Raw genomic sequence first — 16,438 nt, forward strand, 5'->3', positions numbered from 1 at the left:
CCAATTTCCGATATGATTTCTTATTCGTTTTTCGTCTGTCTCAACTTTCACATTCTCTCCTGCACTTTCACTCTGACTTTAACTTTCTATCTTTTATTCTTTCGGTTTCGCTCTCTCTCACACACTCTGTGGTAGGCTATATTAGGGGTATCGCGGTACCTAGGTGGGATGTACCTTATACTGTAGTATGAGTGGTAGAACCTGCCTGCTGGTTCCGCCCAGCAGGCGGAGCATAAGAGTCTGTGTTTCACCCGCAGCAGTCATTCTGTACCGGAGCTGCTGGGGTAACTACTTGTTCATTAAAGCCTTCAATTGGACTACAATCTTGCTTCAGTAGTGATTGATCGTGCATCACACTCCATTTCCACTGGCTTCGTCTTTTACTCTTTTTAATTTACTGCTTTTTCACCTCTAATTCAAATTCTGTTTCTTTTCCATTTATTTGCTCCACTGTCTTACCAGCAGTTTGTTCTTTGCTGGCTGTCCTCTTGCTCTTTTTATCTGACTTTCACTTTATCAGTAACACGTGTGCACATCCTTCACTTTGCGTGTGTGGGTGTGGGTGTATGTGCACTTTCACTTTTCTTGTTCTCACACTCCTCTCTTTTTCTCTCTCTCTCTCAAACATCCCTACTTACCTTTCATCATTTTCTTTTCTACCCCTCATATTTCCTCTGCTTGTTCTTTCATATATTGATTATTATTTTTTACAATATTTGTTTGCCGGATGTAGCCATTGCTAATTAGGCCTTTTACTTTTACTTTTCAATTATTATAATAATAACATTATTCCTTCTTTCGCTGCTTTTCTAAATTACTTTGTTTCTCTTTTACTTATCCTTTTATTCTGTCTCTGCTTTTCATTTGTTCTCTCTTTCTCCTTTCATTTCACTCTCGCGCTCTCTCTCTCCATACACACAGACTTTCTTTGTCCAGACTATTTCTCAGCAGTCCTCTCTCAACATACTCTTGCTATGTCCCAAAGTGTTACACATATAAAGGAAAAGCTGATCTGGCAGTAGTAAGTTAGGAGAGAGATCGAAAGCAGAATCAAATAATTAGCTTTAAAGGTGCTTTTAAAGGTGGGGAGTAGCGGGGCGGGGGCGCGGTTAACAAGGTGACATGATTTATTGCGGACAAATTAAATCTCTTATTCAAAAAGAAATGCAAGTATAAATAAATTGCTAGGTGCCCTAGAGAAGGGTCATTTCAAAATGTAATGCTTTATACGGAATCTATTTTGAAATTTTGTTTTCTTTTTGTTTTAAATTTAGAGTACCCAATTATTTTTTCCAATTAAGGGGCAATTTAGCGTGGCCAATCCGCCTACCCTGCACATCTTTGGGTTGTGGGGTTGAAACCCACGCAGACACGGGGAGAATGTGCAAACTCCACACGGACAGTGACCCAGAGCCGGGATTCGAACCCAGGTCCTCAGCGCCGTAGGCAGCAATGCTAACCACTGTGCCACCGCACTGCCGAAATTTTGTTTTTTGACATAAACTCAAAACTTTACATAAAGAGTAGGGAATCTGCTTATTGTAAATTAATTGTGTTGAATTGTATGCAGGTGGTTAATATTAATGTGCGATGGGCAGTGCGGTGGCGCAGTGGATAGCACTGCTGCCTCACGGCGCTGAGGTCCCAGGTTCGATCCCTGGGTCACTGTCCTTGTGGAATTTGAACATTCTCCCCGTATTTGTGTGGGTTTCGCCCCCACAACCCAACAGATGTGCAGGCTAGGTGAATTGGACAGGCTAATTTGCCTCTTAATTGGAAAAATGAATTGGGTACTCTAAAGTTATTTTTAAATATATATATATATATATATATATATATATATCTATCTCAATGTGCGATTCGTTTGTGCCCATATAAATAGATGCAAATTGAAACGGGTTGTTGGGTTGGAGTTGTATGCTTGTAATGTACATATCTGTAAATAAATACTTTTAAAGCGTGTAAAGATTGCCCCCAGTTCTATTGCTCACCTACTTCTTTTCTAGAAGAGAATAACTCTGTTACATAAAAACATTTTTTTAAAGGCAGTGACGTTACTTTATGTTTATTTTCTTTTTCAGGTTTTTGGGCTGATCATACACCTGTGCATGAAGCAGTCAAAGAAGGGGAGGTCTTTAAACTGAAGCAACTGATTGAAAATGGAGCTTGTGTGAATTTAGTTACTATAGATTCCATAACCCCATTGCATGAGGCAAGTCTTCGGGGGCAAATCCAATGCGTACAAATACTGCTTGCTGCTGGAGCACAGGTAAAAACTGGGCTCTCGTTCATTAACTGTCACGTGTCGTTTGTGTTAATCCTCAATAAATACTCTTTTTTGAGAAATGCAAGTGAGAGGAGAACTGGCTTGCAGTGCAGAACACCGCCAATGGTAGGAGAGCAGATCCCACGAATGAAATGGTGCAGTTGCATGAATTTTGATCACTTGTAGTTTGTAATGGAAATCTCCGGCAGGACAAGCATTCCATAGTTTGAAAGTTATGGGGAATGGGAACAATTGGAGATGTGTGCAATCGTGATCTCTGTGAGAGTGTCGGAAGAGGTGTGGAGGATGTAATATTTGGTCCTCAAGAGGAACACGCAAATATGAGCATCAACTGGTTTAGCACAGTGGGCTAAACAGCTGGCTTGTAATGCAGATCAAGGCAACAGCGCAGGTTCAATTCCTGTACCGGCCTCCCCGAACAGGTGCCGGAATGTGGCGACTAGGGGCTTTTCACAGTAACTTCATTGACACCGACTTGTGACAATAAGCGATTATTATTATTAAAGAGAGAGGGAAAGGTTGTGAGAGAAGCATCTTCTATCTAACATTTTCTTGTACTTTGCACTTTTGAAGTGAAAAAGAGTCCCTCAACAAATTGGGAGCAAATGTCAAGTCCAGAATGGGCTGGCGTGCACCACTGTAAAACCGAGTTATATGAGAAAAGTTTTTTTAAATGAATACAGCTTCATCCAAGATCGGAGACACCAGGCGATTCTGGCTCTGATGCTTCTCAGGTTGGAGGATCTTAACCAATACTTAAAGGCTGCAGCATTTTGAGTGAATAAATCCCTTGCATGGTGTGGCACTGAGTTCAGTCTCTGATTTATTCTCATGGCATGTTACAGTTTTACATGGTGTTCTTGGGTTACGAAGTGAAAAATTCACCAGAAAAGTATTGTGTGGAATTCTATTCTCCGAGACCAGTGGAGGTTGGACCATCCGACATTGTTCAGACTAAGTCAGACAGATTCTTGACTGACGAGGGCGTCGAAGGTTATTAGGGGTAGACCGGAAAGTGGAGTTGAGGCCAGAATCAGATCAAGCATGATCTGATCGAATGGCAAAGCAGGCTCGATGGGATGAATGGCCTACTCCTAGTTTGGATGTAAATCTTGCTCTTGTTGCTGCGACTATTTGAAACCCAACAAAGGCTGGATGCGTCGTAACTTATAAATTTACCCATGTACGACATACATCCACTAGCTTTACTCAAGTCAAATTCTCTAAACATTCTCTTAACATTGAGCAGTTTCAGCAAGTTGAAGAATGACTATTACTCTGCAACAAACCTCAAACCCTGGCGTCCGTCAGCAACATTGTGAGTGTGTGTGTGTGGGGGGGGGGGTGGGGGGGGGGGGGGGGGGTCAGTAGAGGGAAATATATCCCCAAGAGGAAAGACCACTGTGCTACTGACCGCCTATAATGTCCCACATTCGGCAATTATTTCCTTAAAATCATCCTTCGGGTATTACCCATACATGGCATTGTGGAGCCATTCAGGTGGGCATCCTGAAAATTCCCAATTTTCCATGGAGCCGGTCTGTTCTTAGGGAAGCAGTCATACCCAAGCACAATGATGGCTAACCTGGGCGAGTGTGTAGGTCTGATGAGTGGCCCTCCTTTATCTCAGTGGCCGCAAGATTTAAATCAGGATTGTTCACTAACCATAACACCATGAATAAGATTAAATACCTTTAATACACACCTGAATATTTCATAAGTTATCAGAAATGCTTAATCATTCAATTATTAATAGAACTATCATCAACTTCAAATTGTAAAAAGAAAATAAATATTTACACTTTGGAAGCAGAGGGAGTGCACGGCTCTCACAGTTAATGTTGGAGATTATTTAGGGAGTTTATAGTAACAGAAAGGGAAAAGAAAACCTCCTGGAACAATTCGCACCCCTAAAGAAATGAGACTCCACAGTTTTAAATGTTTGCCTTCTGGCAAGGAGGTTGACAGGCACATATTAACAATTCAATTGCCACTTACAAAACACTAAATCTAGTAATTCACTGTGCATGTTTGGTGGGCAATTAATGTGCACGTTCAGCAACTTCATAAACATTGTGGGAAAGTCGAGCATGTGATGACATTTTGTGAAGCTAATGGCAGACTGGCACAAATTGGCTGGCAGTGTGTGCCCATTGCAGTTCATGTGATGAGATAAGAGCTACTGCAAATTATTTTTTTTTTTATTTTTATTTTTTTTTTTATAAATTTAGATTAGCCAATTATTTTTTCCAATTAAGGGGCAATTTAGCGTGGCCAATCCACCTACTCTGCACATTTTTGGGTTGTGGGGGCGAAACCCACGCAGACACGGGGAGAACGTGCAAACTCCACACGGACAGTGACCCAGAGCCGGGATCGAACCTGGGACCTCAGCGCCGTGAGGCGGTTGTGCTAACCACTAGGCCACCGTGCTGCCCTGCTACTGCAAATTATAGGCCGAAGTAACGGCGCATATCGTTCAAACCGCACTAGTGTTTCAGCTAGATATGGTCCATTATGTACACTTTATTTTAATTTTTCCAATTAAGGGGAAATTTAACGTGGCCAATCAACCTACCCTGCACATCTTTGGGTTGTGGGGACACGGGGAGAATGTGCAAACTCCACATGGGCAGTGACCCAGGGCCGGGATCGAACCCAGGTCCTCGGCACCATGAGGCAGCAGAGCTAACCACTGCGCCATTGTGCCGCCCCAGCTCCAGTTTTCCCATTGCCCTGAAATGAAATGTTGCACATGGACCCTGGCAGCTGCAAGGTCGGGGTGAACTTGCATCGCAGGTTGAGGGTGTTCTTTCAGTGTTTACATGACTGTGTTTGTTCCTCTGTTCTTTGATTGGCCTGGGAATTGGAGGAAACTTTCCTTGTCTGCGATTTTTGTGACCTGTGAACTTTGTACACATGAACTGTTTTGCTGCAGATTAATTTCAACTGATGCAATCCTCTGTTTCTCATTGGCTGCCGCTGCCGCCGAAGTTATCATGTTACGCCAGGCAGCATGGGCGGAATTTGTACTGAGTGAGGAAATGCCTTCCAGTAAAACACACGCACTTGCTCCTCCCCAGCTCAAGTTTATGTGATAAAAGGGTGTCACTTCTCTGAAGCTTACTGACATGCTGCTTTCATGATGCTTAACCCTTACCATACTATTGCTTCCCTCCAGATAAATCTGGTTTTATCATCTTGGGAAAGAGAGAGACTTTTATTTTATATGGCACTTTTCACAGCCCTTTAGGATGTCCCAGAATACTATGTGAAGTATAGGCACTGTTTCAACATGGGAAATGTAGCAATCCATGTACGCACAGCAAGATTCCACAAACATCAATATGATTGACCCAATAATCTGTTTGTGATGTTGGTTGAGAAGTATATATATTGGCCATCACCAGGGATAACTCTCTTGCTCTTGTTTGAATAGTGCCATAGGATTTGTTTTACATCTACCTGCAAAGTCTTGTGGGACCGCTGTTCAGCACCTGTCTGAAAGGCAGTACCTCTGACTGTTCAGTACTCCCTCAGCGCGTTGTTTTCTGGTGCCATGCAGTGCGGACGCACCGACAGTTGTACCCAGTGAGTTTCATCACTTGACTGGAACCTGTGGCAGATAAACCTGATCCTTTTAATAACAGAGTAAGGACAACTTGGGACTGTCTGACAATTAACTTCCATTTATTATTGTCTCAAACTGTTATATACAGAGCAGTGCACAGTCCCACATTAGAAAATTGTGTGCAAAGAGCTGCCAGGGAATGGTGAGCAGGTGGCTGTCTCGATCATCCACAGAAGGCAGATGGAGTTCTCAACTGTGCTTTGTATCCTTTTTTTTTCATAGCATAACATACATTGTTTTTTTTTAGAATTTACAGTGCAGAAGGAGGCCATTCGGCCCATAGAGTCTGCACCGGCTCTTGGAAAGTGCACCCTACCCAAGGTCAACACCTCCACCCTATCCCCATAACCCAGTAAACCCAACCAACACTAAGGGCAATTTTGGACACTAAGGGCAATTTAGCACGGCCAATCCACCTAACCTGCACATCTTTGGACTGTGGGAGGAAACCGGAGCACCCGGAGGAAACCCACGCAGACACGGGGAGAACGTGCAGACTCCGCACAGACAGTGACCCAGCCGGGAATCGAACCTGGGACCCTGGCGCTGTGAAGCCACAGTGCTAGCCACTCGTGCTACCGTGCTGTCTCATTTGATGCTTATCGAAAGCAGTATCTGTTTAGCAGTATAAGCTTTAAATCCTAACACAACTATTTAAGTAATTACTACTTCTTTAATTACAGCTTAACTGAGGTACACAATCTAGTAAATACCTGTTTCTGGCTGGTTCCTAATTATGTAATAACCCTTAATTAATATGAGTGATTGTAAAGTAGATAACATAAAATGGTTTCTTCGCAGTGTTTGCACAAAATGGCTTTTTGACCATATTTGCTTATTACAATGAATATACAATGAATATGACAATTTAGCATGGCCAATCCACCTAACCCGCACATCTTTGAACTGTGGGAGGAAACCGGAGCACCCGGAGGAAACCCACGCACACACGGGGAGGATGTGCAAACTCCGCACAGACAGTGACCCAAGCCAGAATCGAACCTGGGACCCTGGAGCTGTGAAGCAATTGTGCTATCCACAGTGCTACCGTGCTGCCCCATTGCTGAGTTTTAACCTTGTTGGACATCTTTAGCCCTCGGGTTGCTGATCATAGTTACGACCAAACTGGATCATGTCCTTGTTAGTCCTGTTCAATCAGCAACCTTTGCTTCCTACCTTTGCTGTTGAATTATTTGCTCTGGCATGTCATTGTGATCAACAGAAGAGATCTACGAGGTCCAATTGGATTGGATTTGTTTATTGTTATGTGTACTGAGGTACAGTGAAAAGAATTTGTCTGCGAGCAGCTCAAACAGATCATTAAGTACATGAAAATAAAATAAAAAGAATATACATAATAGGACAACACCAGGTACACAATGTAAATACATAGACACCGGCATCGGATGAAGCAGACAGGAGTGTGATATTAATCAGGTCAGTCCATAGGAGGGTCGTTTAGGAGTCTGGGAACAGCGGGGAAAAAGCTGTTTTTGAATCTGTTCATGCGTGTTCTCAGACTTTTGTATCTCCTGCCCGATGGAAGAAATTGGAAGAGTGAGTAAGCCGGGTGGGAGGGGTCTTTGATTATGAAATGAAAAAAATGAAAATCGCTTATTGTCACGAGTAGGCTTCAATGAAGTTACTGTGAAAAGCCCCTAGTTGCCACATTCCGGTGCCTGTCCGGGGAGGCTGGTACGCTGTCCGCTTTCCCCAGGCAGCGGGAGGCGTAGATGGAGTCAATGGATGGGAGGCAGGTTTGTGTGATGGACTGGGCAGTGTTCACGACTCTCTGAAGTTTCTTGCGGTCCTGGGCCGAGCGGTTGCCATACCAGGCTGTGACGCAGCCCGATAGGATGCTTTCTATGGTGCATCTGTAAAAGTTGGTAAGGGTTAATGTGGACATGTCGAATTTCCTTAGTTTCCTGAGGAAGTACAGGCACAGTTGTGCTTTCTTGGTGGTAGTGTCGACGTGGGTGGACCAGGACAGATTTTTGGAGATGTGCACAATTCAAACCAGGTTTGTTCTACTTGCTGTGGTTTAACCATAGTTGCTACAATAGCTACTTTGCCTCTGTCCTGTATTAAAACAGCCATGTAAAAAATGTATCTTTCCATCGGTATATATCTCTCAGGTTGATGCCAGAAACATTGATGGGAGTACTCCTCTTTGTGATGCATGTGCTGCCGGCAGCATTGAATGTGTCAAGTTACTGTTGAACTACGGAGCAACGGTCAACCCCCTCTTTTTCGCAGCATCGCCATTGCATGAGGCCTGTATGATCGGTAAGTTACACTTTACTTTCCTATTTATTCCTCCAGTAATTAAAATTGACGTCACGTAACTGAGAGCAGGGGACACTTCACTTGACACCTTTCAATGCCGAGCAACAACAATTCGCATTTATATAGCTGCCTTTGAAGTGGCGAAACATCAAAAAGGCGCTGCCAAGGAATGTTGTCAAACAGAATTGATACTGAGCCACGGAAGGAGATATCGGGGCAGGTGACCAACATCTTGGCCAAAGACCTAGGTTTTAGGGAGCACCTTCAAGGGGGAGAGAGGTAGAGACGTGGGGAGGGTGGGCAGCACGGTGGCGCAGTGGGTTAGCCCTGTTGCCTCATGGCGCCGAGGTCCCAGGTTCAATCTGGGCTCTGGGACATTCTCCCCGTGTCTGCGAGGGTCTCGCCCCCACTAACCAAAGATGTGTAGCGTAGGTGGATTGGCCAAGCTAAATTGCCCCCTTAATTGGAAAAAATGAATTGGGTAATCTAAATTTTTTTTTAAAGAGACGTGGGGAGGGTTCGGGAGGGAATTCCTGAGCTTCAAGCCCAGGTATGAAGGCGTGATCGGCAATGCTGGGGCAATTGGCCAGAATTGGAGGAACGTAGAGACCTTGGAGGGTTGTAAGACTGGAGGAGGGTGGGTGAGGGCGAGGTCTGCAGCATCTGATACAATCAACAGCTTTGATAATAATAACCTTGTTCAAAGCCATTAGGTGCTGTGATCGTAAACTATTAATCTAGCTCTCCCATTATCAGCTTGTCCAATTTCAAATATTCCTATTACATTCCCGCTCTAGATTCCAACAATTGCTAGGATACTGGACAGACATCCCAATATTTTATTTTAACTTTTGTAAGACTGTAAAGAAAGGATACCTTACTGCAGGAGTGATTAAAATAAAGATATGGTATATTAAAACAAACTTTATGACTAACACAGTATTAAAATATCTTTAACATCACACAAGAAAATAGCTTACACTTACCCCTTAAATAATGCTTAATAATAATCTTTATTGTCACAAGTAGGCTTGCATTAACGCTGCAATGAAGTTACTGTGAAAAGCCCCTAGTCGCCACAATCCGGCGCCTGTTTGGGTACACAGAGGGAGAATTCAGAATGTCCAAATTCACCTGACAAGCACGTCTTTCGGGACTTGTGGGAGGAAACCGGAGCACCCGGAGGAAATCCACGCAGACACGGGGAGGACGTGCAGACTCCGCACAGACAATGACCCAAGTTGGGAATGGAACCTGGGACCCTGGCGCTGTGAAGCAACAGTGCTAACCACTGTGCTACCGTGCAGCCCATACAATAACAGAATAACTAGAACATAGAACATAGAACAGTACAGCACAGAACAGGCCCTTCGGCCCTCGATGTTGTGCCGAGCAACGTATCCACCCTATATCCGTAACCCAACAACCCCCCCCCCCCGTTACCTTTATTCTCACTCAAGCAACAGAACCATCTCTGATCCCAATCCACTTTTAAATACAGTTAGCACTCAGCAATACTTGCCTGAAAGAGATGTCTTCTGAGATTGTTTGAAAAGATAAACCTGAACCCTGTCAGAACAACGCAGAATTTCTGGCTGTAAATCTCTCAATTTCTCAACTTGCCTTCCAGCCACAAACTAAAACTGAACCTCCAACACCTGACTGCTTGAACCCTGGCTCCGCCCATTAACTGCATCATCTTGCTAACCAAACACAATATCTAATTACTCTCTAATTAACTACTCCTCAGAATACCCTCTTAATATAAACAGATAATATAAAAAGATGGGGCTGGTTTAGCACAGGGCTAAATCGCTGGCTTTTAAAGCAGGCCAGCAGCGCGGTTCAATTCCCGTACTGACCTCCCCGAACAGGCGCCGGAATGTGGCAACTAGGGGTGTTTCACAGTAACTTCATTTGAAGCCTACTTGTGACAATAAGTGATTTTCATTTTCATTTCATTTCAAAATCCATTAGCCCACAAAAGGATAGGTTGGTCTTATTTTAATTCCAATGATTTCCTCTGATTTTTGTGCTTCAGGCAGCGCCGAATGCATGAAACTGCTCATAGATGTTGGTGCAAATCTGGAGGCTTATGACTGCCATTTTGGGACCCCATTACACGTGGCTTGTGCAAGGCCCCATGTCGACTGTGCAAAGCTGCTGCTGAATGCAGGTAATGTGTTTGTCCCCAAGCTGTGGTGGGAACGAATGGCACTTGCTGGCGTGTTTAACACTTATCGCTTCCTTTGTGAACTTTTGTGCCACTCAAGATGAACTCGGTGCTAGCGAATGGACCATGTTCCCATTTCTGTATTCATTGACGCTGGCGTTAATTAGTTACAGGGTAGGCTAAGTGCAAAACTAAACTTTTAAAAATCAATTTAAAGTATCCAATTCTTTTTTTCCAATTCAGGGACAATTTAGCGTGACCAACCCACCTACCTGGCACATCTTTGGGTTTGTGGGGGGTGAGACCCACGCAGACACAGGGAGAATATGCAAACTCCACACGGACAGTGACCCGGGGGCCTAGATTGAACCCGGGTCGGCGGCGGCGGGAGGCAGCAGTGCTAGCCACTGTGCCACCCTGCCGCCTGCAAAGGCTAAACCAGCCCTGTTCTGTCACAGCAATCTACTTTCGCCACAAACTCTCTGAAGAGCACCCACTCCCTTGAAGCACCAAATTGAATCCATCCATTTTCCATGCCTGTGATCCTTGTGACCAGGTCTGGTTGCGATTTGGTTTGTATGGAGTTCTATTATCGTAGAATACTGTGAACTGGGGCCAGTCTGCTGCCTGAATGAAGAGGCCCAAAGTGCGATACAAATGCAAGCTTGCCCTTCTGTTTTTAAATGCAGTTACTCTGTTTCAGGGGCGAATGTGAACAGTGCTAAACTCCACGAAACTGCTCTTCATCTTGCAGCCAAGGCAAAGAATGTCGATTTGATACAAATGCTAATCGACTATGGAGCCAACGTTTATGCAGAGGACAACCGAGGGAAGACCCCTTTGCGCTACACGCAGTCTGGATCACCATCCTCAGCGTGCCTGGAGTATTACCAGAGTAAGCAGGTTTATCATGATGTAACTATGTGTCCCCGTGTCTGCGTGGGTCTCACCCCCTCAGCCCAAAGATGTGCAGGGTAGGTGGATTGGCCATGCTACAATGCCCCTTAATTGGAAAAAATAATTGGGTACTCTTAAATTTTTTTTAAAAAAATGATGTAACTATGTGGCAGGGTTGAAAAAGTGATGACGTATGGCACAATCTGTCCACAGTAAATCCAACTCACTCGCCAGCAGCCCCCCCACATCCCCATTGTATGACATTGTTTTGAGATGCTCCAGGCTGGTGTTTAATTCCAGATCCCGATCCCGTGTTTTGTTAGTCCGTGGCACCCAGTGGGATATTTTTTGATAAGCAAGCCGATTCCAATAATCGGCCACCGATCCAACGGGATTTCTCTCCAGCCATGAGAGGTCAGCAGTCCCCACTGTCTGGGGCAGGGCACTGCAGGTATAGAGTAGCTTTAATAGGCCCTTAATGATGCCTAATTGGCTACCCCCGCCTAAACGTGCATGTTCCACAATGGCTGGGAGGTGGGAAGATGTGGGCAAACCAGCCAGTGGGAAAATATTGCAGGTTCCTCTGCTCCTGGAACTGTTTAATAATTCAACCCTTTGGCTTAATCAGGTGATATATAAGCACAATAGTGCTAGTAATATGTGAATATGCTGCCACCGTGTGGTCGTTTGAGGGATTACAGCTGCCTATTACCTCCGAGCTTTGTACCACAAACTGGCTCAACATCAGTTTGAGGAAAAAGCATTAACAATCTTTTTTTCTTTGGCTCTGTTTAAGATGTCCTTTCACAATTTACTTGTAAGCACTGTGGTGATATGCATCACTGTAAATACACAAGGGGTTAATGTAACTACATGTAGACTAGATAGACACTAGAGGGAGCACCAGAGACATCATGACACAGACATTCAACCAATAGGTCAGTAAGATAGGACACGACCAAAGGGCAGTCACGATACACACAGAGGTGACACTACCACAAGAGGGCATTACACCAACCCATATAAAAGGATACAGCACACATGCTCAGTCTCTTTCCAGTGGGGACACTTAGTGAGTACACAAGGTTGATTGAAACACATCACACCCACCACGTGGATTGTAGCAGACTGGTTCGTCAGTCTGACTAGCTATAGCAGGATTAACAGGAGAGTCAAATCCAAGTAAGAGAATGGTTAACAGTAATAAATGTGTTGAAGCTATCTCCAAGCCTGAACCTTCCTTTGTCAGAGTGCACATCAAGGAAGCAGCTTATGCTACGTCAAGAGCATAACAAAACAAGCACCTTTTAAAAATTTGCCGTTGGGAGCCAGGAATGGGGGAGATGGATCTGGAATCTAACAGCAATGAGGAGCAAGGTGTTCCAAACATATATGACCCGAATACCCCAGAGCTGTTTCTGACTCTCAGCTCTGGGCCCTGGCCGCAGTGTTTTTAATACAAAATGTACTCCACATTTTTAATTGCGAAGCGTGTCAAGTAATCTGTAACAAACGCAGTTAAATGGAATTGAGGCGCAGCTCCACAATGGTCATATTGAATAGTGGAGCAGTCAGTGAGACTAACTGACCTATTCCTATTCCTATGCAATAAAGCACAGATGGTGCTTACAAGCTGGTGCCAGGTCAGGGTCCAGGCTGGTGGGCCCAGGAATTGGGTGTCTGAGTGTGTTGGGGGTGAGAGGCAAGGTGGACCATTGGTTACAGACAATATTGAGGTGCGACAGGTAAATATGCGCTGAGAATCTGGTCCGCCATCGCGTTGAAGAGCAACAAACCCAAGCCCAACAAATCTGAAATTACACCGAGAGCATTTCAAATATTTTTACTATGTTTGGTTTTAAGCAGGGGCTGGTTTAGCACAGGGCTAAATCGCTGGCTTTTAAAGCAACGAAGGCAGGCCAGCAGCACGGTTCAATTCCCCTACCAGCCTCCCCGAACAGGCGCCGGAATGTGGCGACTAGGGGCTTTTCACAGTAACTTAATTTGAAGCCTACTTGTGACAATAAGCGATTTTCATTTAATTTCATTTTCATTTCATTTCATTTGAAGCTAAGTTGTACTTTAATGGGCTGAAACGTAGAAACTAGGAGGAGGAATAGGTCATTTGGCCCTTTGAGCCTATTCCGTATCCCTGTTGAGCTTCTGGTCAATGGCAACCCCAGCATGTTGATAATGTTGCTGAAAAAGGAGATGTGTTGTTGACTCTTTTCTTCTTAGACTCATCAAGACAGTTCGCAACAGTATCTTTTTCAACTAAACATAAAGCGGCGCGGTGGCACAGGGGCTAGCACTGCTGCCTCAGTGCCAGGGACCCGGGTTCAATTGCAATCTCGGGTCACTGTCTGTGTGGCGTTTGCACTTTCTTCCTGTATCTGCGTGGGTTTCCTCCGGGTGCTCCGTCCCACAAAGATCTGCAAGTTAGGGATGTGATTGAATCCTCTCCACTTGCCTGGATAAGTGTAACTCCAATAACACTGAAGAAGCTCGACACCAGGTCAAAGTAGCCCTCTTAATTTGCGCCCTTTCCACAATCATTCTGTCCTCCACCACTGATGAACAGTGGCAGCTCTGTGTATCATCCACAAGGTGCACTGGAGGAAGTTATCAAAGCTCCTTAGGCCTCACCTTCCAAACACACAGCCACTATCATCTAGAAGGACACATGGGAACACCACCACCTCCAAGTCACTCACCATCTTGACTTGGAAATGTATCGCTGTTCCTTCACTGTCGCTGGGGCAATGTCCTGGAATTCCCTCCCTAACAGCACAGTGGGTGTACCTACACCACATGGACTGCAGCTGTTCAAGAAAGCAGCTCACCACCACCTTCTCAAGGGAAATTAGGGATGGGCAATAATGCTGGCCGAGCCTGCGACGCCCACATCCTATGAATTAACTTTTTTAAATCTCAAGTTCTGTACCACCAAACACTGTATAACCCAGTGATAGGCAACCAGGCCTGGTGAATGGGCCACATGGTTGGAATTGAGCACTCTCACTAACCAAGACCCCATGAATAAGATTGAATGCTTTTAATTCACGCCAAATATTTCGTCATGATTTATAGAAAATGCTTAATTACTCTCATATTAATAGAACTATCAACTTCAAATGGTAAAAACATTGGGCGAAGAGGGAGCACACAGCTCTTACAGTCAAAGTTGTGTGAAGTTGTGGGCAGCACGGTGGCACAGTGGTTAGCATTGCTGCCTACGGCGCTGAGGACCCGGGTTCGAATCCCGGCTCTGGGTCACTGTCCGTGTGGAGTTTGCACATTCTCCCCGTGACTGCGTGGGTTTCACCCCCACAACCCAAAGATGTGCAGGGTAGGTGGATTGCCCGCGCTAAATTGCCCCTTAATTGGAAAAAATAATTGGGTACTCTAAATTTAAAAAAAAAGTTGTGTGAAGTTTGGGCAGTACTGGGAAACACTGCTGCCTCACGGCGCTGAGAACCCAGGGTCAATCCTGGCCCGGGTCACTGTTTGCCCATTCTCCCCGTGTCTGTCCCCCACTCCCAAAAAAAACACAAAGCTGTGCAGGGTAGGTGGATTGGCCACGTTAAATTGCCCCTTAATTGGGAAAAAAAGAGAATTGGGTACTTTTAAATTTTTTAAAAAGTTGTGTGCATCTCACTTCACGTACCCTTGTTTTATGTCACACTGGTGAGAGGAAAAAGCAGATGGAAACCATGGAGCATTGGAACCCTGCGCATGGACAACAGTCAGAAAAATGTATCATGGGCCGCACATGGACCCTGGGTTGCAGGTTTCCCACTGGTTTAACCTGTTGGTCGCTCACAAGCTAAGGGGTGAAGGGGTGATAACTATCAAAGTAAATTCTAACCTCTTGGTGTAATTTAGTTGAGCTTCTGTCCTCTTTGCTTACAGAGTTTTCTTGCCTTTAATGATTTGTCGTAAGTGGTGTTTGAGCAAGTAGGGTGCTGAGGTAGGAGTGAGAAAATATAATTTCTAAGTGAGCGCATCAGCCAGCGTGACAGAATGTGACCTGGCAAACGGGAATCTATTTACAAATATGATGAGTTTTTATGTGGGAGAAGTGTGTATGTGTGTATCTGTCACTTTTAGGATTGCTCTTAACCGCTGTGTTTTTACTACAGGGACACCGCTGAGTTTATCACACTACTGCAGAGTGACACTAAGGAAAGCCCTTGGGCCGCAGAGACTGCACGCAATCTACCAGATAAACATAGCTCCAAGACTCATCGGTTATCTGTGCTATGACTGAACCTCGCTTTTAACTCCCAAAATATTAATGGGTCCTTCAAAGACATGTTGAATTGAGGAGTAATAGCTCGATCAATGAATTTTGTGAACAGATTTAACCTTCACGTTACTGGCAACAGAACGCGAGAGACCACAAGGTACGCTGAAGCGAACAGTAATTTCTCACCGCTCCCGATCTGCAGCTGAAGTTCAAACACATCTCCAAGAGCAAAAGTTGTCCCTCCATCATTAAGTTTGCTGAAATGTTTCTGACAATAGTAGAAAGTGCTTTCAACCCTCTCAGCTGATAAATTTAAATCTTACCTGGATAATTAAGACGTTTTTAAACTTGACGCCATTGAAATCTAGATTTATTATTGCAAAGTATCTATTCACATCACTGCTTCCTTCTGCGAGTTGGAGACGGAGAGGACTTGACGACAAGCTGACAGAAAATAACATATCAGCAAACTAGACTTGGTTTATGGGTGTAAAATCAATCCATCACTTACAGCAATGTGATCTCCAAACATGATTGATGGGAGGAGTGAACCAATCATTTCCATTCTATTCAAGATTAGCCGTGTCAGGCGACATGCGGCGCAGTGGCTAGCACTGCTGTCTCACGGCGCCGAGGTCCCAGGTTCGATCCTGGCCCTGGGTCACAGTCCGTGTGGAGTTTGCACATTTCCCTGTGTCTGCGTGGGTCACACCCCCACAACCCATAGATGTGCAGGGTTGGTGGATTGGCCACGTTAAATTGCCCATTAATTAGAAAAAATGAATTGGGTACTCTAAATTTTTTTTTTAAATAGTGTCGCAAGGCAGTTAGATTTCCCAAAATATCTGGTGACATCGAGCAGTGTGGTGGGTGAGCTCTCGACCACCTTCTTGCCTCCACCCTGATTAAGTCTAG

At 44.6% G+C, this 16,438-nt stretch overlaps 1 protein-coding gene across 2 annotated transcripts in view; it reads left to right on the forward strand.

Annotated features, from left to right (window-relative positions):
* The window catches only part of LOC119973546 (ankyrin repeat and SOCS box protein 13-like), a 34,948-nt gene extending 18,891 nt beyond the window's left edge, over positions 1-16,057 (forward strand). The window contains exons 2-6 of one of the 2 annotated variants that reach the window (XM_038811843.1): positions 2,082-2,269; positions 8,054-8,204; positions 10,246-10,380; positions 11,132-11,272; positions 15,417-16,057. In XM_038811843.1, the coding sequence (XP_038667771.1) occupies positions 2,082-2,269; positions 8,054-8,204; positions 10,246-10,380; positions 11,132-11,272; positions 15,417-15,544 (743 nt within the window). In that variant the 3' untranslated portion in view covers positions 15,545-16,057. Of the gene's footprint in view, positions 1-2,081; positions 2,270-8,053; positions 8,205-10,245; positions 10,381-11,080; positions 11,273-15,416 lie in introns of both variants that reach the window. The other variant, XM_038811842.1, reaches the window with a different exon arrangement.
* Positions 16,058-16,438: the final 381 nt, after the last annotated feature.

Source organism: Scyliorhinus canicula, chromosome 11, assembly GCF_902713615.1.
Source record: "Scyliorhinus canicula chromosome 11, sScyCan1.1, whole genome shotgun sequence".
Classification (NCBI taxonomy): Eukaryota; Metazoa; Chordata; class Chondrichthyes; order Carcharhiniformes; family Scyliorhinidae; genus Scyliorhinus; species Scyliorhinus canicula.